The sequence below is a fragment of the Lampris incognitus genome, chromosome 3 (assembly GCF_029633865.1).
Source record: "Lampris incognitus isolate fLamInc1 chromosome 3, fLamInc1.hap2, whole genome shotgun sequence".
Taxonomy (NCBI): Eukaryota; Metazoa; Chordata; class Actinopteri; order Lampriformes; family Lampridae; genus Lampris; species Lampris incognitus.
The window spans coordinates 98655377-98677813 of record NC_079213.1 but is presented as its reverse complement, the minus strand read 5'-3'; the positions used below and the strand labels follow the sequence as shown (position 1 = coordinate 98677813).

The 22437-nt window shown below is 44.0% G+C and overlaps 2 protein-coding genes across 4 annotated transcripts in view; one reads left to right on the top strand and one right to left on the bottom strand.

Moving 5' to 3' along the window:
• The first annotated feature begins 6602 nt into the window (after positions 1-6602).
• mpnd (MPN domain containing) lies at positions 6603-17635 on the top strand. Of its 3 annotated transcripts, none has more exons than XM_056277098.1 (13): positions 6603-7069; positions 7690-7892; positions 8172-8393; positions 8881-8980; positions 9133-9211; positions 9319-9415; positions 10294-10366; positions 10593-10669; positions 12122-12290; positions 13897-13967; positions 14554-14643; positions 14930-15022; positions 15793-17635. In XM_056277098.1, exons 1-13 carry the CDS (start codon positions 7066-7068, stop codon positions 15877-15879), a joined length of 1365 nt encoding a protein of 454 aa, XP_056133073.1. In that variant the 5' UTR covers positions 6603-7065; the 3' UTR covers positions 15880-17635. The 3 variants fall into 3 exon arrangements, with proteins under 3 accessions (XP_056133073.1, XP_056133074.1, XP_056133075.1); XM_056277099.1 differs by lacking the exon at positions 6603-7069 and adding an exon at positions 7078-7201; XM_056277100.1 differs by lacking the exon at positions 6603-7069 and having other exon boundaries at positions 7756-7892; positions 8883-8980.
• A 552-nt stretch (positions 17636-18187) lies between these two features.
• sh3gl1b (SH3-domain GRB2-like 1b) overlaps positions 18188-22437 on the bottom strand; it is a 34682-nt gene continuing 30432 nt past the window's right edge. Inside the window, exon 9 of the mRNA XM_056276264.1 lies at positions 18188-22414. Within this exon, the coding sequence (XP_056132239.1) occupies positions 22221-22414 (194 nt within the window). The 3' untranslated portion in view covers positions 18188-22220. The remainder of the gene's footprint in view (positions 22415-22437) is intronic.

Below are 22437 nucleotides of genomic sequence, written 5' to 3'. Positions count from 1 at the left end.
CTCGGGCACTTCTCATTTCCATGGCAACCACATTGTTGTTGGTTAAAAAAACGTTATCGCTCTCTTAAAATGTTCGGTGTGATGGTAATGACAGATGTATGATATTTATCTATAAAAAATGTGCAAATTGCACATATATAAACCATATGAATTTGAAATATGTATTTCTAAATTATTATGAGAAGATGCAAAGTAAAGCTTTAATGAATTTAACCATTTTTATTACTTTATTATAGAGGGGAAGTTAAAAAGTCTGGGTTGGGGACAAGTGTAATATATTCTCTATATTATCTGGATGTATCTTATACTGCTAATATATCCATAACAGTGATTTGAGCCGGAGACCAATTCCCAACGTCTGGTCCTCTTTATTGTAACTCTCCGACTGTCGCAGCAGTCAACATCCGGGGTATATGGGAGCCTAGCTTAACCACCACTAGGTAGCGCTGTTGGTCTACTACACTCCTCCCCCTTAAACTATGAAGTTCCCCTAATAAAATATTATCACTCTAAAACATGCTGATATGGCAAATTACTTTCAACATCTTTTACTTGGTCATTACTGGTTACACAACCCACTTCGACCCACATTTGCCCATTTACCTATCAGTCTCAGGAACTCTTTTTCACATTTTTTTCTGAACAGGAATTGAACAATTTAGTCTCTCAGGAACTCTTTTATTCAGGAACTCGGCTGATCTTACAAAGACAGTCGTTTTGGAGGTGCCCTGTCTCTCTGAGGGTATCGGCGCTCAACCACCTCAGGGGAAGTGGATGCTCGGTGAGGAGGCGACACAGCCTTGCCCACCGAACCTCGTAAGGGTGTTGCAAGCTTCTCCGGAGCCTGCATCCTTGGAACGGGTGTATCTTCAGGTGAGTACGGGCTAGCACCTACGGCTCCAGGTGTGCCTTTCCCCCCCAAATCCGCAACTGCAGGGTAGGTGTTGCTGATGCCCATCTGGTCATCCTGAAACTGAAATGCCTCAGGAGGACTCGAGGGTCGGTAGAACAGCAGATGGTCAATGTGGACTGAACGTCGGTTCACTCCATTCCACACCAGGTAGGTGACTGGTCCGAGTCTCTTTTCCACTGTCCCTTTCATCCACCTCTCCTTTCCTCCACGGAAGTTTCGGATCAGTACTGAGTCCCCCTCTGACAGATGTCTCAGCTTCGAGGCGGGTTGGTCATGATAGTCCTTCTGCTTTTGTTGTTTGGCCCCCACCACTCGAGCGAGGTCTGGCTTCAGCAGGCTGAACCTGGTCCTAGGCTGACGTTTGAGGAACAGTTCTGCTGGTGTGCAACCTGTAACGCTGTGTGGTGTGGTCCTGTATGACAACAGGAAGTTGGCGAGCCTGTGTTTCACTGTAATAGTGACGTTTTGTTTCTTCTCATCGAGTAGCTGTTTCAGAAGTGAAGCTTTCACCGTCTGGACTGCTCTCTCTGCTGCACCATTAGAAGCAGGATGGTAAGCTGGCACCAAGGTCTGCTTAATGCCGTTGCTTTTCAGGAATGTTTTGTACTCCAGCGAGGTGAATTGTGGACCGTTGTCCGAGACGATCTCCTCAGGAAGACCGTAGGACGAAAAGATGCTCCGCAGCACTTCGACCGTTTTGGCGGCGGTAGTTGTTGCCATGGGGATCACCTCAAGCCATTTTGAATGACTGTCTACTAACACTAGGAAGTGTTGCTGATCCTTCTCTGCAAAGTCAATATGTAGCCTCTGCCACACTCTCGTAGGCCACTGCCAGCAGTGTAGTGGTGCTACTGCTGGTAGTTTCCTCACACTCTGACAAGCATCACATTGCTGCACTGCACGTTCGATATCACTGTCCAACTGAGGCCACCATAAATAGCCCCTCGCCAAACTTTTCATCCTGCACCCTCCGGGGTGCCCTTGGTGTAGGTCGTACAGTAGTCGTTCTCTGTGTGCTGGTGGGATGATAATTCGAATTCCCCACAGAATGCATCCTTGTTCCACAGACAGTTCATTTCTTCGGTTGAAGTACGGTTTCAGTGTGTCATCGTTGATGTAACTCGGCCATCCAGACCGGGTCAGTTCCAGTACCTTGCATAGGACTGGGTCCTTGAGAGTGCTCTGTGCAATCTCTGTAGCCTGCACGGGTAGCTCATCTACTAATGAGAAATAAAAAATGCTGTTCTCCTCCGCTGTTTTGTCCTTTTCTTTCCCCGGCAGTCTAGATAACGCATCCGCATTTGCATTGTCCGCTGATGTTCTGTACTCTATACTGTAGTCATAAGCCATAAGCCTCAGTGCCCATCTCTGCATACGCAAAGCGGCTAGTGTAGGGATTTCTGACTTGGGTCCTAAGATGGCAAGGAGGGGTTTGTGGTCAGTTATTAAACTGAATTTGCGGCCATAGAGATATTTATGAAATTTGGTCACACCAAATATTATGGCCAACGCCTCCTTCTCTATCTGACTATATTTACTCTCTGCCTCTGTCAACGTACGTGACGCAAAGGCGATTGGTTTCTCGTCCCCATTTTCCATTATGTGTGACATTACCGCACCTATCCCATAAGGGGATGCGTCACAAGCTAATCTCAGTGGTTTCTGCGTGTCGTAGTGTACTACTACTGAGCTTTTCACTAACTGTTCTTTGGCAGCCTTGAATGCTGCTGCACTCTCTGGTGTCCATTTCCATTCGACTTCCTTCTTCAGGAGTTGGTGTAGTGGCTGCAATACGGTCGACAGATCTTTCATGAAACGGCCATAATAGTTTAACAGTCCTAGGAATGCCCGTAGCTCTGTGACGTTTGTGGGCTGGGGTGCATTTATGATGGCGGCAACCTTTGACTCAGTGGGGTGAAGTCCCTCCTTATCTATCAGATGCCCCAGGTACTCTACTTTCTCCTGCATGAAGTCACATTTTGCTCTTTTCACTCTTACCCCGTAGCTCTCCAGTCGGCTCAAAACCTCATCTAGGTTCCTCAGGTGCTCCTCTCTTGTTCTGCCTGTGACTAGTATGTCATCGAGGAAGCAGGTCACATGCTCTAAGCCTTGTAGTATCTGGTCCATCACATTCTGGAACATAGAAGGTGCACTCGACACTCCATATGAAAGTCTGTGATAAACATACAGTCCTTTGTGGGTATTTATTGTTAAATACTTCTCTGAGTCCTTCTCTAACTCAAGCTGTTGGTAGGCATGTGAGAGATCTAATTTGCTGAAGAGAGTGCCCCCGGCCAGTGTGGCGAAGAGATCCTTGGCGTTCGGTAGTGGATAGGTCTCCTCTTCCACACTCTGATTAACCGTGACTTTATAGTCTCCACAGATACGAATTGACTCGTCTGATTTGGGTAGAACTACTATCAGGGCAGCCCACTGACTATGGTCTATCTTTGAGATAATACCAGCTTTTTCCAGCCTATCTAGCTCTTTTTCAACTGCGTCTTTTAGTGCGTATGGCACTGGTCTTGCCTTTCTGAAGACAGGTTTTGTATCTGGCTTCACTTTGATATTTGCCTTAAATTCACGAATAGTGCCAGGCTCCTCAGCAAATACTGCTCTGTGTCTCTGTAACACTGCCTCTACATCTGTGTTATCACTGCCCCCTGCTGGTGTAACTGAGAATATGCTTGCCCAGTCTAGTTTAAAATTGGCCAGCCAGTTACGGCCAAGGAGGGCTGGTCTGTCACCTTTCACAATCACAAGAGGTAAATCTCCACTCTGGTTGTCATATTTCGCATTGACAGTCACTTGGCCCATCAAGGGAATGTTCTCACCGGAAAAGGTTGACAGATGCACTTTACTTTCTTTCAGTGGCAGGTGTGAGAGATGTTCCTTATACACTATCTCAGATACCAGGGTTAAGGCAGCTCCTGTGTCAAGCTGCATGTCTACAGGGTTCCCTTCTAACTTAATATTGACCTTAATGTCCTTTTGTCCATTACCAACTGTATTCGTGGGGTACACTGTATTCATCGGATACGCACCAAACAGTTCATCCTCATTTCCATCTACTCTCTCACTTGGACTGTGGTCTTCAGCCACATGCTGTGTATGTCCCTGTCTATTTTTAGTTTTACACATTCTTGCTATGTACCCTACCTTGGAACACTTGTGGCATGTCTCGGTTTTATACCTACATACTTGAGCTGCATGGTTGTTACCTCCACATCGGTAACAGGGTTGGTGCGTTTCTGTTCTCTGTGGTCTAGAGTTATCACTGGTAGGTTGCTTGCTTTTCCACTCGCTGGTGGACGACTTGCTTCTCCACGCACCCTTGCTTGTTCTCTTCTTGTCTATCTTATTCACAGTTGCAGCTCCGCTTGGTTTGCTGGCAAACTCCAGCGTATTCTTTGACGCCATTTCCATAGATAAGGCCAGCTCACATGCTTTTGCAAAAGTCAGATTGTGTTCTGCGAGCAACTTTCTCTGAATAGCCTCCACCTTTAAACCACTAACAAATCGGTCTCTCAGTGCTTCATTTAAATGCTGACCGAATTCACAATGTGTGGACAGGTGCTTTAAAGCAACCACATAATCAGCTACTGACTCATTTTCTAGTTGGTTTCTTTTCTGAAATCTAAAACGTTCAGCTATGATTGGTGGCTTGGGTTTATAATGGGATGCTGGTTTCCCGCTCAGTACTGCATACGTGAGGCTACTCGGTTTTTCTGGTATGCAGAGGTTCTTTAGTAGGCCATAGGCTTCTGCGCCTATCACAGACAGGAAAACATTGGCCTTCTTACCGTCCTCCACTTCATTAACGATCATCCATTGCTCCAATCTTTCAAGGTACGACTCGAAGTCCTCTTTACCTTCCTTGTATTCGGCAATATTGCCGATGAAATGCGCCATGCTTGTGCTTGGCTTGGCTAGCTAGTCTTCTCTTGCTAGCTGGCTGTAAGCTAGCTTGTAGCGTCACGTTGCTTCGTCCGCTTTTATTAACTACTGGGCTTACCTTCTCACATTAAAGGTATCCCATCCTCGTCGCCACTGTAATATATTCTCTATATTATCTGGATGTATCTTATACTGCTAATATATCCATAACAGTGATTTGAGCCGGAGACCAATTCCCAACGTCTGGTCCTCTTTATTGTAACTCTCCGACTGTCGCAGCAGTCAACATCAGGGGTATATGAAGCCCAAAACAGGTAAATTCTGGCCAACATACTGAAAAAGTATTAAAATGTCATCACTGAGACACAAATCTTTTTTTTTCTATAGCTAACACAACCTAACTCTAACAAATACAATCTACTACTACTACTATTTTCGGCTGCTCCCGTTAGGGGGCGCCACAGCGGATCATCCGTTTCCATTTCTTCCTGTCTTCTGCGTCTTCCTCTGTCACACCAGCCACCTGCATGTCTTCCCTCACCACATCCATAAACCTCCTCTTTGGCCTTCCTCTTCTCCTCTTCCCTGGCAGCTCCATATTCAGCATCCTTCTCCCAATATACTCAGCATCTCTCCTCCACACATGTCCAAGCCATCTCAATCTTGCCTCTCTTGCTTTGTCTCCAAACCGTCCAACCTGAGCAGTCCCTCTAATATAATCGTTCCTAATCCTCTTCTTCTTCATCACTCCCAGTGAAAATCTTAGCATCTTCAACTCTGCCACCTCCATATAACATGGCTGGTCTCACAACCATCTTGTAAACTTTCCCTTTAACTCTTGCTGGTACCCTTCGGTCGCAAATCACTCCTGACACTCTTCTCCACCCACTCCAACCTGCCTGCACTCTCTTTTTCACCTCTCTACTGCACTCCCCGTTACTTTGGACAGCTGACCCCAAGTAAACTCTAACAAATACAATAATTGTTTAAAAAAAAAGTTTTTTTTTCTTGAAAATTACCCTGGGGACAGAAAAACTCCCTTTAAGCCGGAGAGTACTGCTGGTGTCGTGTGTGGCTGCCGCCTCTCCCTCTCGTAGCCCCCCTTCCTATCCACCCCTGTATACTTGTGCTATGCTTACCTGTTGTCTTGTTTCACCCCGTTTATTGTAAAGCGTCTTTGAGTGTTAGAAAAGCGCTATATAAGATTGATTTATTACTACTGTTATTATTATTATTAGTAGTAGTAGTATTATAGCCCTTTCCCACTGGCCAAAAAACCCGCTAACAGACGGCTTTTTTTGGCCAGTGAGAAAGGTTTACAATCGGCATTCAGTCCTGGGTCAAATGACTCTTGGAGAATCACCCCTTATGTCGCCTGGTCCCAGACTTTCGGTGCTCTGCTGCCCCCTGCAGGCGGCGTCCCGTCTATCTGCAACGACGGAGAGGCGCTGGTGGTGGGAAGCAGGGGGGGGGAAGGGGGGCAGCGATGAAAGCCGTACAGAAACGGGTAGAATGTGACTTGCGCACACTGCCAGTTATGGGACAAGCACTTAGGATGCACTGTACGCTACCCAATTTAACGCCGAAGCCATTTTGTAGTATTTTTCTTTTTCTTTTTTTTTTCTTTTTTTACATATAAATGAGCCGCTTGCGGTGTGCTTTCCGTTTTAACCGGGCTTTCCAAAACACCAAATAGCGGACGGCTTCAGAGCACGCAGAGCGACACTATCTTTTTCCGGAGGAAGCAAAAAAAAAAAAAAGGAAAGGAAGAAAGGACCGCGATTATCTTTTCCACTCTCATTAAGACGTCTCTCTCTCTCTCTCTCTCTCTCGCTCGCTCGCTCTCTAAGACCCACAAATCTATGTCGGCGTTTCGCCACGATTTAAATCCTAACGGACATGTGAACGGCGGCAGATGGACCGGCAAGGCAACGCAATGAGACAAAAAGGTTTAGAACACGGGGAGAGTGACAACGGCGGGGCGCGAGGGAGAAAGAAAGGGGAGGGGAGAACTGACATTAAAGCAACACAACAAGGAAACTACGCCGCAGAGACGCACGGACGCCTTCATTTTATGTTGTTTTGAATAAAAGCCCGGAGCCGGTGTGGCGAAGTGCATTTAAAAAATTTTTTTTTTTTTTGCAAAATCTTCTCCGAGATCACCCTCACGGCACCCCCAAAGTGCCCTAAAAAAAAGGAAAACACCTTTCGGACGGGAGTTGGACTCGAAGGCGCCCCGCGACGCTTCCAGAGACATGGGTGAGAATAAGGAAAGAGGGCTTTTGATGATCGTTCGAAGTAAAATGAAGAGTGAGGACCGGGCCTCGTCTTGCGGGGAGAGAGCCATGCCTAATGGGACGTGAAAACAATAGCCAAGCAAGCACACATACGGTAGCCAAATGGCAATTCATGAAATGTCAGTTTAGATCATGTTTTGGCTTCTTTGTCGTCGTCCCCCCCCCCCCTTGAGATTTCCTTTCACCCCGGGCTGGATTGTTTTCATATCATGGCGATTAAGAATGACGGTGGCTGTGATCACTGTAGGCCTGCCATTAAAACCATGACATAATGAATGGCCATTTACCACGCTGTAACTCATAATATGCCAATTACAAAATGGTTTAACTGAAAGTTAAGTGTTGGGCTGATACTGAAATGCCTAACTGCTGAATAACACGACTTTAACAATATATTGAAATAAAAATAAAAAGGCGCTAATTATATCAAGGCTGTAGTATGGATTTGAGTAAATTATAATACACATCTATGTCTGTAACGGACAACTTTGCATACCAAAATATACCTGTGTGTGTGTGTGTGTGTGTGTGTGTGCGTGTGTGTACGTGTGTGTTCATGTGCGTGTGTGCGTGTGCATGCAGGCTCAGAGCCGCCCAGCTCTCCACAGGTGGTGGAGGACGGAGGAGAGGAAGATGAGGAGGAGATGAGCGGAGGAGAGGAGGCAGACCTGCGGTCCAGCTCCGGCCGTGGCTCCCTGTTAACCAGGAGAGGGATCACCCTGCGAGTGCTCCTCAAAGACGGCCTGGTGGAGCCCGGGGATGGCGTGCTGTCCATACACTACCTGGTAATAAAACATGTTATTCATCCGATTATACCATAGTAAGGATATAGTAAGAATCTAACATCAGGAATCACAAAGCTAATAAATTTGTAGAGAACTGTACTTAAACACGGTGAGCACGTTACACTTTGGTATGGTTTAATGATAATGAATTACACTTTATGATGGTTTTCCAGAAGCGGTATGTTTAATCTCGAACCAACAACACATGTACACACAGTGTATTTTGCCTCACTGCATCTGTTTTTGATTCATTCATTTGAATCTTCCCTCCCCCCGAAGGGTAAGAAGTTTGTGGGAGACCTGCTGAATGATGGGAAAATCCGCTGGGTTGAGACTGGCCAGATCTTCAACTCTCCCAGTGCCTGGGCAACACACTGTAAACGTCTTGTCAACCCGGCCAAGAAGTCTGGCTGTGGCTGGGCGTCAGTCCGCTACCGGGGACAGAAGCTGGTCCAGTACAAAACCAGCTGGCTGCACAAATACCAGCCCAGTGCAGACATGGTGAGAGAAGAGCAGAGGAATTTATATATATATTTTTATTTTTACTTTTCATTTTAAGAAAATACTCGCATCCAGAACAATTTCCTGTCTCTTGGCTTTGCACATTGCTTCCATGTTAAACAATTGAATTTTCCAAACACAGACAAAAAGCTCACATAGACTTGTGAGGCTCAGCAAGGAGACAGGGACTACTGGGTTTGTAGGGGTGTAACTGGTGACACAGAGAGAGGAAAAGATGACAGAAGGCTGTTTGAGTAGACAGCAGACAGAAAAAATGGAGAGAAAATTAATACATGATGTAAAATAAAGCCTATATGAGGTCCAATCATTTTTATTTTTCCTGTTCTAAATTGGGAAAGGAAAACCATTTGTAAAACTGCAATGTTATTTAATTATGTAAATTCTATTTTATTTATAAACCCAATGGCTTTTACAACCAACTATTCCACCCATTACCTTTTAATTTTCCATATTTCTGTGATGCTAGAGCCTGGTTAGTGAAGAAGAAGATGATGAGGATGAAGAGGAAGGCAAGACAGCTGTGCCAGCAGACGACAAGAACAAAAATACCAAACCTGGGTTGCATGGTACAACATATGCTATTCTATTCTGTGTAATTATTAATGTGAAATCCACTTCATTTCAGTATACCTCTCTGATGTACCTATTGCTGTTATATTAACTATGTGATTTCAGCTATCTAGAAAATTGTTTGATAAAGTCATCTTTACTGTAACAGACATCATGGTGCCGAGGAGAACCGACAGAGAGAGAATTCCTGTCAGATACTGCAGCTTGGGCACCAGGGATGCTGCAAGGTACTGGCCTTTATCCACACTGATCAATGCCATCTTATGTAAGTAGCGTTTAATATATTTTTCATCAAATGAACAAGGTTGTAATTTGAGTATATTTGTGCCCGCAGAGATTCACACACACTAGTTGAGTTATCAGCTTTCTCAGCCATCAACAGATTTCAGCCTTTCAACGTAGCTGTGTCCAGTAATGTACTGCTGCTAATGGTAAGTGGCAATCAGATTTCAGGGTCTACCATGGCTACACAACTTTTATAAAGGCCTGGGAAAAGACAAGGCACTGCACACTTGAAAAATGAAATTTGCAGATTTCTAGATTTTCCATTCTCTTTTTTTTTTGTCGTTGACAAGTTTGAGTCATACTTGATATAATTGTGATGGTTCTGACGTTTGGGAGGCGAGAGGTTTGAATCTTAAAATCCCACACAAGATAATGTGTACTGGCCTGTGGTGACCTGCCCTAATTTGCCCAGACCGGTGTAGACTATTCATGATCTTGAAAATCAGTTGTCGTGGCCAAATTGGGCTTCACATCGTGTAGTGTGTTCTTATCTTAAAACTAGTCAGCCAGTGTGGAAAGGCAAATTAATGTCAAAGAACAGCTGGAGAGGGGTGTCCGGGTGGCATAATGGTCTATTCTGTTGCCTACCAACACGGGGATCGCCGTATTGAATCTCTGTGTTACCTCTGGCTTGGTCGGGCGTCCCGACAGACAAAATTGGCCGTGTCTGTGGGTGGGAAACCAGATATGGGTGTGTGTCCTGGTCACTGCACTAGTGCGTCCTCTGGTTGGTCAGGGCACCTGTTTGGGGGGGAGGGGGAACTGGGAGGAATAGCGTGATCCTCCCACGAGCTATGTCCCCCTGGCGAAACTCCTCACTGTCAGGTGAAAAGAAGCAGCTGGTTACTCCACATGTATCGGAGGAGACGTGGTAGTCTGCAGCCCTCCCCGGATCAGCAAACGGGGTGCAGCAGCGACCGGGAGGACTCGGAAGAGTGGGGTAATTGGCCAAGTACAATTAGGGAGAAAAGGGGGGAGGATTAAGAGCTGGAGACTGACGTTGCATCCTTTATGCCCACATCAGGACTTCCATTGTCACTTGACCACCAGTGAAGTGGTGGGTTATCTGGGAGGACGATGGGATACTAACACACAGTGTGAGTATACTCAGCCATGAATAACTCAAATAAACTGGAGTAATTTTGATACCCAGGTTCATCAGTCATTAGCAGCAACAAAAATCCTTCACGTTATTCAGACATAATGATGGTGTGTAGGAGTGTGCCAGAAGAAACAATACAGTAAAATTACAATGTGCAAGTAGAGGCCAACAACCTTCTGTTTTTTGGTCATTGTGTGTCTCTTTGTGTCCCTGTCTTTCAGTGCTGACTGTATTAAGGGCCTTCCCATGTCGAACCCGACTGGGAGACAGAGAATCTGCCTCTGCTGTGGAGGAGGAAGTAAGACATGCACAGTGACTCAGTAATCCACAATATGTAATACGACAAATATAAAGTATTATATCAGTATTGGAGATGCACTGGTCGATCGGCTGGTGACCAGAATCGGATGATTTTCAGCTTGATCGGCCATGACTGGTGACTGTGTGCCGGTAAAATTTACATGCATGCGCTGCACGACTCGCTCACGTCGCACACACAGCGGCACAGACAGTAACGTTACAGACAGTAAAGTCACAGCCACACACACAAACATGCTACAATATGTTGTTGAAAACTGACATTTACTTTGGGAAAGTAAAAAAATGTTAGAAAAAGTGGGATATACCGCAATTAATTTTCAGTTGGATTTTGTTTGCACAAAAAAGCTCTGTCCAGGGCGTCTGGGTAGCGTAATGGTCTATTCCATTGCCTACCAGCATGGGGATCGCCGGTTCGAATCCCCGTGTTGCCTCTGGCTTGGTCAGGTGTCCCTACAGACTATTAGCCGGGGGAACTGGGGGGAATAGTGTGATCCTCCCACACACTACGTCCCCCTGGTGAAACTCCTCACTGTCAGGTGAAAAGAAGTGGCTGGCGACTCCACATGTATCAGAGCAGGCATGTGGTAGTCTGCAGCACTCCCTGGATCGGCAGAGGGGGTGGATCAGCGACCGGGATGACTCGGAAGAATGGGGTAATTGGCCAAGTACGGTAATTTTGTAAAAGGGGAAAAAAAAAAAAAAAAAGCTCTGTCCAGTAACCTGGAACACTTTTTTTTTATTTTGAAAGTTGTTTGAGTGAGAGTGAGAGAAGGTCCTGTAAACTGGTGCAGATTTGGAGAAAATGTAAAAGTTATTTAAGTCAGTGTTTTATTATGAACATGGAATTGAAATTTCCATTAAAGAAAAGTTACAAAAATGTTTGTTTAAGCTGTCAATTCTAGTTCTTAGGGGGGAAAAAAATCAGAATCGGCAAAGAAAATTGCAATCGGTGCATCTCTGATTAGTATTGGCCGCGGTGTCAAAACAGTCATAACGACACAGTAAAGCCATATAATTCTAAATTACAGACATTTAAATTCACAAGTCTCCAGAAGAAGTGTAATGAATGCAATATTCAGCAATAAGAAAATAAATGTCCTCTAATTTGTTGTAATTCTGTTGTTAGAAGTAATTCAGCTGCAAATAAGCTCATCGGTAGGTTAAGGCATTTTGGAATATGGATGCATGCAATGTAGATTTGTAATGAGAATAGTCTCAATGGTAAGATGCATATCTGTTTTCCTATTTTCATTTGCAATGAACAACAGAGGTATGATCATTGTGGCTCTAGTATTCAATTACAAGGTCGATAATAATCACCATTAGTAGTCGTTAAATGGGTGAAAAGGAATAAAAGAGGAAGAGGGAATCCATGTGTTGAGATTAAACTGGACTTTGGTTAATACGTGTCACCCCTACTGTAATCCAGATCTGCCAGAACCTGTTCATGCGCGGTCTGTCATTGGTGGGCTGGTACCACAGTCACCCGCGAGGTCCGGCCCTCCCATCACTTCAGGACATTGACTCCCAGATGGACCACCAGCTGAGGTTGCAGGGCTCCAACAACGGCTTCCAGCCTTGCTTAGGGATCATCTGTGGTTAGTGTCTGTTTATTATTGTTTATGTTACTGGAGGGTTTACAGGGTGAAGTCATCGGTACTGGTCTCGCCGAGAACACGGATAAATACAATGTAAGAGTTTAATGATCCTCACTGGGACGTTCTCTTGCTGGCCCTCGTCCGCAGAGAGGTCATAGCATGGGGTCAACTACACAAAACAGCCTAAAGAAAATGGACTCGTCACAATTCAGCAGGGTGGATGTTGTCTAGGGGTGGGACGATACTGGATCGAATTCGGAATCGTTCGATACGGCCTTCATGGTTCGAGATACTCCCCATTTTGTGAGATCGCGTGTTATTAACACTAGAACGACCGGGATTTTACTCCTACCTAAAATTACCATAGGCGGTCAAAATGAACACTGATTTTTAAACTATATTCTGTCAAGATAAATACCCACTTGAGATATTAATGCATTGCAATGTGTTAGTATGTCTGTTAGGAAACGACTGACACCAAAATTAACATTTTAACAACTTTAATACTGTAGCAAATTCAGGGGACAGCCGGGAACCGCCGCAGCCGGGACGCGAACTCGGGTCGCCCGCACCACGGGTGACTACATTAAGCAGTCGACTAAAGGGTCCGACCCGTTAGCCAACGGGCTAGCAAGTACTCATCCACGGTTGTTACAATACTACTATTCAAACAATTTAAAACGGCCACTGTCCAACGCCTGTAAATACTGCAACACCTCAGTGGTAGTCATGGTGCGTCTGAAACGGCGACTGTAACCAGACATGTTGGAAATAATACCTGAAAAACAAAACGGAAAACACATATTGCTAATCCAACAAACGTAGCAAGGCCTATAAAACGTGAAATGTAAAAAAAGAACTGACCGTTGTGAAGGAAATGATATGACCAACACGCATCATAAATAGTGACATGACGTGCACGATGATGCGCAAGTCACGCGTGGTCATTTTGACCGCTCATGGTCATTTTAGGTAGATCTTACAACTTTTTTTGCGCAATTGATCTAAAATTAATTTTAATGCAAATATATGCAATTTTAGGAGCATTCAGGGAGCGGCAAGTCTGTATCTTTTTTTTCCACAAAGTTTATTAAACTTTGAAAATCCAAAATGGTCAAAATGACTGTCTTGATAGTAGTAGTACCAAGTGTCTAGTAGTTTTTAAAGTGTAAAAGTAAAGCAATTGTGTTAGACAACAACAAAAGATAGCACAAAATTTTGTTAGAACTTGGCATTACGTGTGACTACGTGCCTTGATAATGCCAACATGTTGGGCCTAATTCTTAAAATAAATGAAAAATAGAGAACTGCAACAGTGTTTTGTCTCTTGCGTACCAAGGCGTCCACTGTATCGTGTTGAATCAAAATTGTGAGCCCTGAATCGTGTGACGTATTGAACCGTGAGATTTGTGAATCGTCCCACCCCTAATGCTGTCTGACACAGGACTGGTCCATTCTGTTGGAGGAGATAATCCATGACAAGTGGGCTAGATAGACACTGATGGAGAATTAGGGTTGGAAACAACGCTTTGTGTCCCGTGGTTCAGATGGAGGGATTGGGATTAAGACTCGGGGCGACTGAGCTGAGATGCCTTTTTTTTTCCAGGCCCTTATTACCACGGCAACCAGGGCGTGGCGTCCACCATTACACCGTTCTGGGTAGTGCCACCGCCTGAGGTGAGGACGCGTGTAACAGGGCCGGGCAATAATTCAATATTGTTGTTGTTTATTGTCTGTCACTGGCATTGTATCGGGGTGAAATCTGGATGTTGTCATATCATGAAACACATTTTGTTGTCTAAATTAATGATGACGAGAATCTCCTTCCAATTTTAGTATATATTGCCGAAGCTATACGATGATGAGAATCTTTATTAAAATTATTTGAAAACTAATTTTGGTTTGTTACACTTTACTTTCCCAAACAGTTCAGTGTGATGAAACTGTTAACATTGTATTTTTGTGTAAGCAGATATTGTGATTATACTGATATCGTGTAAGGTTCTCCGATCGTAGTCACATTTCCCTTATTGTCCAACACTTCTCTTCAATATAGATTTTAATCCACATTTGTTCCTTGTTTCTCTTGCTGTGTCCCCTTTGACTGTTTTAATCAACACAGATTATCAATTAAGTTTCACCACCGTCCGTTTTCGCCAATATCTGTACAGATGGAGGTTTCACCAGGAGCTTTTATTTTTTCCAGTGTTCATTTTGGTTCAGTTGAAATTGTTCACCAGAAACATCTTTACCTTTACCACAGCAACGGCCCAATGACTACGGCATCCCAGTGGCTGTGGAGGTTACCTACGTACAGGACAACTTTCTCACCAGCGATGTCCTCAATGAGATGGTAGCTACTGATGTTCTAGCCTCGTTTGGAAATGTACTCTATAAATACTGCATATACAGAACACATGGTCGAGAAAAAAAAACGTACTGATTTGGTTGTCAGAAGTAGTGTGAATGAATGATCCTGTGATGTTGTTTCCCATAGTGAGTGTTGTTTTAGTTGGCCCTGCTATAGCCTGGGGCACAAATCCTGCATGTCATTCTCAGACATTTTCTTCAACTATCCCCGAAGATACTGCAAATTTAAAAAAAAAACCCCAACAACTTCCGTTCGCACTTTTCTGTAGATGCTGCTGATTAACTACTACAGGGGAGCACCCGACCTTGTCCAGTTCAGCCAGCACTGGTGTCCCAATACTACAATGATGGACAAGATCAAGGTAGAACCGTAGCGAGAAAAACAGAAATATACATTATATCATTACATTACAATATCGTATTATATATTATATTAATTACAATATTATTATACAATATTGTGCTTCCTCTGGGAGAAATGTGTGTCCCAGAAAGCAAAAAGAATTATTAGCCAATCTGACCACGTCCTGTCCAGTGAAATCACTGTAATGCCCTCAGGCCGGCACTATAAAGCGCCCCCTAGGAAAACAAATCACTGTTCTGTCCTTCATTCCTTCCACTATCAGGCTGTTAAATGCCGAGAGTAGTCATTTTAAATGAATGCTTTATATTGTTTTAAACCCCAATAGTTGGTTTACACCTTGTCTGTTTTTCACATGGCTTGTGGGCCTGTACGTTCACTGAATGTAGTGGTGGAATGTAACGTGCATCTTAGGATGCTTCATTTATTTGTTTATTCTATTCTTTTAACATATTTGAATTTTTATCCTTCACCTGGCCACACGATAGCGCCAGTGTGTGTCTCTAGCCCATGTACTGATCTGTCTGTTGTCTCTGACATGCTGCTGATTGCCACTTGTCTGATAGTTTGTGTATGATCTGGGTAGATGGTGGAACTGAATTGCCCTTCTGGGATAAATAAAGTCTGAATCTGAAATTTCAAACAGCTCCTAGGCTGTAGAAGTTGTTGCGATGGCAAGCAGAAGGAGACACTTTACTTAAACCTATTTCATGTTGCCAATTCTTGTATTGTCAGATTTCGTGTTGAACCTGTTTTGATTTTCCCCCTCAGGGCTCTTTGAGTGGCCATGCTCCAAAAGACCAGGCCTACTCCCAGATCCTAGAGCACGTCTACAGCCAGCTGACCAACATGCAGTGAGCCAACCCCTCTGCATGTGTGAGTGTGTGCCTGTCAATCCATTTCAAGTTGTTCCCTCGTTGTTTGCATTTGTGCACTTCCCTTTACGGATCCGACGGGTCTAGTGTTATGAACATACAATGTGAAGACTGCTTGATTAATTACTGCACACATGCCTCAAATGCTGTTTAGCATTATTTTACAGATTCGCCAGTAAACCTCTGACAGTTGTTGCCACATTTACTTATTCACACCACTTTTTGTTTTTTGTTTGCTTTTTTTATATACTTCATCCATCCATGAAAACAAGCAAAATTACTAGAACTGGCAAAACTTTGTCTTGTTTGATATGGACTTCTGCGTCTACAAAAATACAACATTTCATAATTTACCTCAATTAGTTGCCTAACTGCAGGAAGTAACCCGTCATGACACAATGTTTACATGCGCTATAAACAGAATCAAGTCACTTGCTAAATTGACCCAAGATAGTGACATCCCTATCGATACCTTATTCCAAGCAATAGAGTCAGAAAAAAAGAGTCTACTGCCTGTTAAAACAGACATTATACCAAAGTTGAACGTTTTTGGAGGGAACTAAAGAGAATAGCGGCACGGTGGCACAGTGGTTAGCACGGTCGCCTCACAGCAAGAAGGTCCTGGGTTCGAGCCCTGGTGTAGTCCAACCTCGGGGGCCGTCCCGGGTCGTCCTCTGTGTGGAGCTTGCATGTTCTCCCCGTGTCTGCGTGGGTTTCCTCCGGGTGCTCCGGTTTCTTCCCACAGTCCAAAGACATGTAGGTCAGGTGAATCAGTCATACTAAATTGTCCCTAGGTGTGAATGTGTGTGTGTGTGTGTGTGTGTGTGTGTGTGTGTGTGTGTGTCGGCCCTGTGATGGACTGGTGGCCTGTCCAGGATGTCTCCCCGCCTGCCGCCCAATGACTGCTGGGATAGGCTCCAGCATCCCCGCAACCCTGAGAGCAGGATAAGCGGCTTGGATAATGGCTGGATGGAACTAAAGAGAATAGTTTTGGGCTAGAAACCATCCCATCTGTCTGTTTGCATGCACACTGGGCTCTAACACGTGGTTGTAATGTGCCAGTCTGCCAGCTTTGTGTGAACAGATGATGCCAGATATAAGCATTACAGTGCAAAACTGAATGTGCAACAATTGCCTTTACGAAAAAAAAAGTGGTGCTTTGGTTTGAAAAACACAAACAAGCATTAAACTCAAGTATGTGTTGAAGTGTTAAATTTGGCTTAACACCTCACAATTAAAAATATTTTCTATTCAAGTATCATTCCCTTTGATGAAGCAAAAGCTGTCGAGCATGCTATCTCCACTCTGGTCTTCCATCGCTCTTAGTATTTCAGCCGAGAGTCAGTCTTGCTGAACTTATCAGGATTACTTCAGTGACTTTTGAAAGTATGTTTTTGTGTCCCTCAAGTCTACCGGGTGGGAGATTACATTCTGGTAAAAGTCATTTTATTCTATGGTGCTCATCAAATATAATTGATTATCTTATCGGGTGTTTCATTAAACTGGGCTAGTATGCGTGCTGTGTGTGTTCCTGTATGGTCGCTTTTTTTTTTTTGCTGTGAGAACCCAACCCTTTTGGTTGTTAAGAGTATATCTCCTCCTCTTTACCTGTACTGTATTTATTAACACTTGTAGATTGTGTGATGTAAAATATGAAGACAAAAATGCCTTAAGCCTGCTGACTGATGATCTAGAAACCATTCAAATACACACACTGGAACTAATAAAAGATGACTGATATCTGATGTGGACTTCTGATTCCTTTTGCACCCCATGCTTCTTTTTTCTCTCCCCCCACCCCTTTTTCTCCCCAATTGTATCCAACCAATTACCCCACTCTTCCGAGCCGTCCTGGTCGCTGCTCCACCCCCTCTGCCAATCCGAGGAGGGCTGCAGACTACCACATGCCTCCTCTAAAAAAGCCACTTCTTTTCACCTGACAGTGAAGAGTTTCACCAGGGGGATGTAGCGCGTGGGAGGATCATGCCCCCCCCCTAGTTCCCCCTCCCCCCAGATCAGGCGCCCCGACCGACCAGAGGAGGCGCTAGTGCAGCGACCAGGACACCCACATCCGGCTTCGCACCCACAGACATAGCCAATTGTGTCTGTAGGGACGCCCGACCAAGCTGGAGGCAACACGGGGTTTCGATCTGGCAATCCCCGTGTTTGTAGGCAACGGAATAGACCGCCATGCCCCCCACATGCCCTTGCTTGACTTAAATCTATTCGACATGTTCAAAACCATGTAGAGCTCAGGGCAAGAAGTCACCGTCAGACGCGACAAGACCATTTTTGTTGTTTATTTATTCAAAGAGGGAAAGCTGAGGACAAGATGAGAAGCAAGTACAAATATTTTGATAATAAACGACAAAATATTGCGGTTAAATTCTGTACTCATGACATTCCAGAAAGGAGGAAACTTAAACTAAGACATACATTTACAAGATATCATAAAGTTATCATATAGGACTACATGCAAAGATTAATTTAAAAAGTTTATGTCTTGTATATAAAAATAATACTATCGAGCTAGAATGTTTTTTTATTGTTTAAAACGTGACTCTAGCACTCCTGACAGGTTAAACAGATACATAACCCTTTAGAAAAAAAAATCAGGGCTGTTTTTCTGAATATGGATTTAAAGCAGTGGTTACTCAGATATAATTTCCACTGGAGATGTCTGGTGATAAAACTTCAGTCTTAAAGACTACTCGATCCATGTCCAGGAAACCGCCTGTAGTGTCCAAGGCGCACAGTGTACACACATGCATCTGTTTGTACACAGCAAAGTGCCAATGGCTAGCAATAAACAATATCAAAAGTAAAGAAATTCACGACCATTCATTAAGTAGCAAGGTTATTTTGGTTGTATTAGTTACTTTCCCTCCTTTCCTTTCCAAAGGCACTAAAAACAAAGCTAGCAAGAAACTATATTTGATAGTGTGTGATCCAGTCAGCACCAAATATCGGCTTTCAACTTTTGCTTCTTTTCTACTACCACTGAAATGTACTAGGGTCAGAAATGTAAACATATCAGACAGGGACCAAACCCAAGGAGTGGGGAAGAGTGGAGTGATGGACTGAAAGATCAGGAGAGGAGAGAGAACAGGACAGTTTACTGTGGTGAGGAACTTACAAAATCACTGCAGTATTCATAGTTGCATATAACCAATGAACGCAGTACGTATGCATAATTCAGCCACAGACCCTCCACAATTTTAACAGTTGTACAGACCTCTTGAGCCAGCCGGGTTGGAAAAAAGGGGTAAATACTGTTTTTGTAACAGGGCTTTCTGAAATCATCCAAATCAAAGAACAGCTTTTAATACGCTGATGTGCCAAAACATTATGACCACCTGCCTAATATGCTGTTGGTCCTCCGTGTGCCGCCAAAACAGTGCTTACCCACCGAGGCATGGACTCTACAAGAGCCCTGAAGGTGTCCTGTGGTATCTCACACAAAAACATTATCAGCAGATCCTTCAAGTCCTGTAAATTGCGAGGTGGAGCCGCCAACTTGTCAGTCCAGCACATACCACAGATGCTCAATCAGATTGAGATCTGGAGAATTTGGAGGCCAGGACAAAACCTTGAACACTTCCATGTTCCTCAAATCATTCCCAAACAATGTGTGCAGTGTGTCAGAGTGCATTATCCTGATGAAAGAGGCCACTGCCATCAGGGAATACCATTGCCATGAAGGGGTGTACCTGTTCTGCAACGATGTTTAGGTAGGTGGCACATGTCAAATTTGATGTCCACAAGAATGGCCGGACCCAGGGTTTCCCACCAGAACATTGCCCAGAGCATCACACTCCCTTCACCAGCTTGTCATCTTCCCAAAGTGCATCCTGGTGCCATTACTGCCCCAGGTAAACAACACACACGTAACAAGGCCATGCATGTGATTTAAATTAAAATGGGACTCATCGGACCAGGCAACCTTCTTCCACTGCTCCAAGGTCCAGTTCAGATGCTCGTGTGCCCATTTGTAGGCACTTTCGACGGTGGACAGGGGTCATCATGGACACTGACCGGTCTGCGGCTACGCAGCCCCATACTCAGAAGGTTGCGATGCACTGTGTGTTGTGACACATTCCTCCCATACCCATGATTAAGATTTCTGTGACTTTTGCCACAGTAGACCTTCTGTCAGTTCAGACCAGACGGGATAGCCTTCGTTGCCCTTGCACGTTAGTGAACCTTGGGGCGCCCAATACCCTGTTGCCAGTTTGTGGTTTGTCCCTCAGACCACTGTCAGTAGGTACTCACCACTGCTGCCTGGGAGCACCCTACAATTCTTGCTACTTCAGAGATGCTCTGACCCAGTCGTCTGGCCATAGTAATTTGACCCTTGTCAAAGTCAGTGAGGTCTTTACTCCTGCCCATTTCTCCTGCATCCAACACGTTGACTACGAGATCTGATTTTTCGCTTACCCTCTAATCTACCCAGACCTTGACATGTGCCCTTGTTTGGCGATGATCAACGTTATTCGGTTCACCTGTGAGTGGGTCATAATGTTTTGGCTCATCAGTGTTTATCTTCCCTTTTCTCTTAATGTGACCCCCGCAAGAAACCCTAATTTTTCTCTCATACAGTGTATGTTGGACTAGACTTCATAGCCAGTATAGCTGGGTAGTTTTGTAGCACCAACACCTGTCAACATTGGCCTCTCCTGCCAATAACCAAACAGAAAAGAATCCCAACCACTGTCAATAATCAGAATCACAGGGTCAGCACAAGAGTAAGGTAATTCCATTGCAACACAGCGTTTCAATTTTCACATTCTCCAAGACACAAGGGCAGAAGGACAAGTAGGAAAGCATGCAGTGCATGTGAGACTGAGACGCTGCCAGCAGCGTTATCTATTCAGGCACAGCATGTAGTAAACAGGCGCTTACGATGGTGTCAATAGGCTTATAATATAAAAAAATAACTAAATAGACACTAATGGAAACAGGACCCAAATTTGATATATGGCTATGTTATAGACCTTGATAGCCCTAAGTGGTGCACAGGCCCAATAGATGATACCTGTTATTGCATTTTATAAAGACTTTTTGGCTGTATCTCCTCTCGAACGGACTGTTAGACAATTGTAAAATCACGACTGACCTACGTCACATTACTAGGAGCAACAAACAGTACAAAGTCAAGTGGAAAAAGGTGCAACATTAGCGTTAAACTTTGGATCTGTATTGTGATGGTGAGGGTGGTCTATATCATACACATCGATCTCATTCAATCTCTGAGGTCAAAGGTGCAATTACAACATTTTCTATCTAACAACTGAAATACTGAAACAATTTACAGAAACCACTGCATGAGACCTGCTGGGTTCTCTTGAAGCTATATGGTTGAGAGCGCCAAATGCCGGAGGGTGAGGGCTGCAGTGTAGACGATCCCAGAATTAAGATCGGGTTTAAAAAAAAAAACAACAACAAACAAACACTTGAAACTCCAGTTTAAAATGTGAGACCCATATCAGCTAAAGTATCATATTAAATCAAATTTAAGGTTAAATATATATATATAAAAAAAAGATATGCAGTATTTTCTGATCAAACCCTTCTCAACTACATTTTAAACCTCACAAGTATCTGTGGGTTTTGTTTTTTGTCACTTGAATATGATTCTGTGTCAAGCCAGCAGGTGGCGTCAAGCGTGGCGCGCCAATCTGAGCAATGCATGAAGAGTGGCTTCATTTATAAATGTATTGCATTTGAAATTAGAAAACTTATCAGTTGAGTTATAAATGAAGCACTTCAACACTCGAGTTGGCTTTTTCAGTCCTGGAGGACATACAGTATGGGTGGTCAACTTGACTGCAGTTTTACAATGGAGATCACAATACATGTCCTGTCATTACAGTCACCATAACCAGGTTACCATCATATTCAATTCTTTCACTTTCTATTATTGAAGAACAGTTATTCATAGTTAATGGAAAATATTACTCGTCAATACTTAGCATACATCAGCTAGGCAACAGGTATCTGAATCTCTCACTAAAGATGGCATTATTCAGAGCCTGTCCCATCTTTGTCTCAATCTCTGCATCTCTGAGTGAGACAAGTTGATATTAAATTCGTTACTTTTCTGATCCGGAATGTGAAAAGCCATCAAATTCACCTGCTCTACAGTCAAGGTGACAAAAAGTGCATTTTTGTGGTGATGGTGATGTTGGTTTCGATGAAGAAAATGAATACTCTGCGAACCCTCCCTGCATTCATTTTCCTCCCTGACACATTAACTCATTACTTTCTCTCTCTCCTCTACCAGTCTATCGCACCCTCTTGCTCTCTTTGGAGCACTTTTTTTTTTTAGTGTGGCAAGGGTACAATAACCTCGACATAGTTGAGAGGGAAGAATCCTGATTGGCCGTGCAGCATTCCCTCGTACCAGTTTTCGTCGATCTGATTGGTCAGGGTGATGATATCACCCTCACGGAAGCCCAACTCTCCCTCGTTCTCTGGCTCAAAGTCGTACAACGCTTTACAGCTCGGCTGCTCTGGTGCTGAGGAATTAAAAGGAAAATTA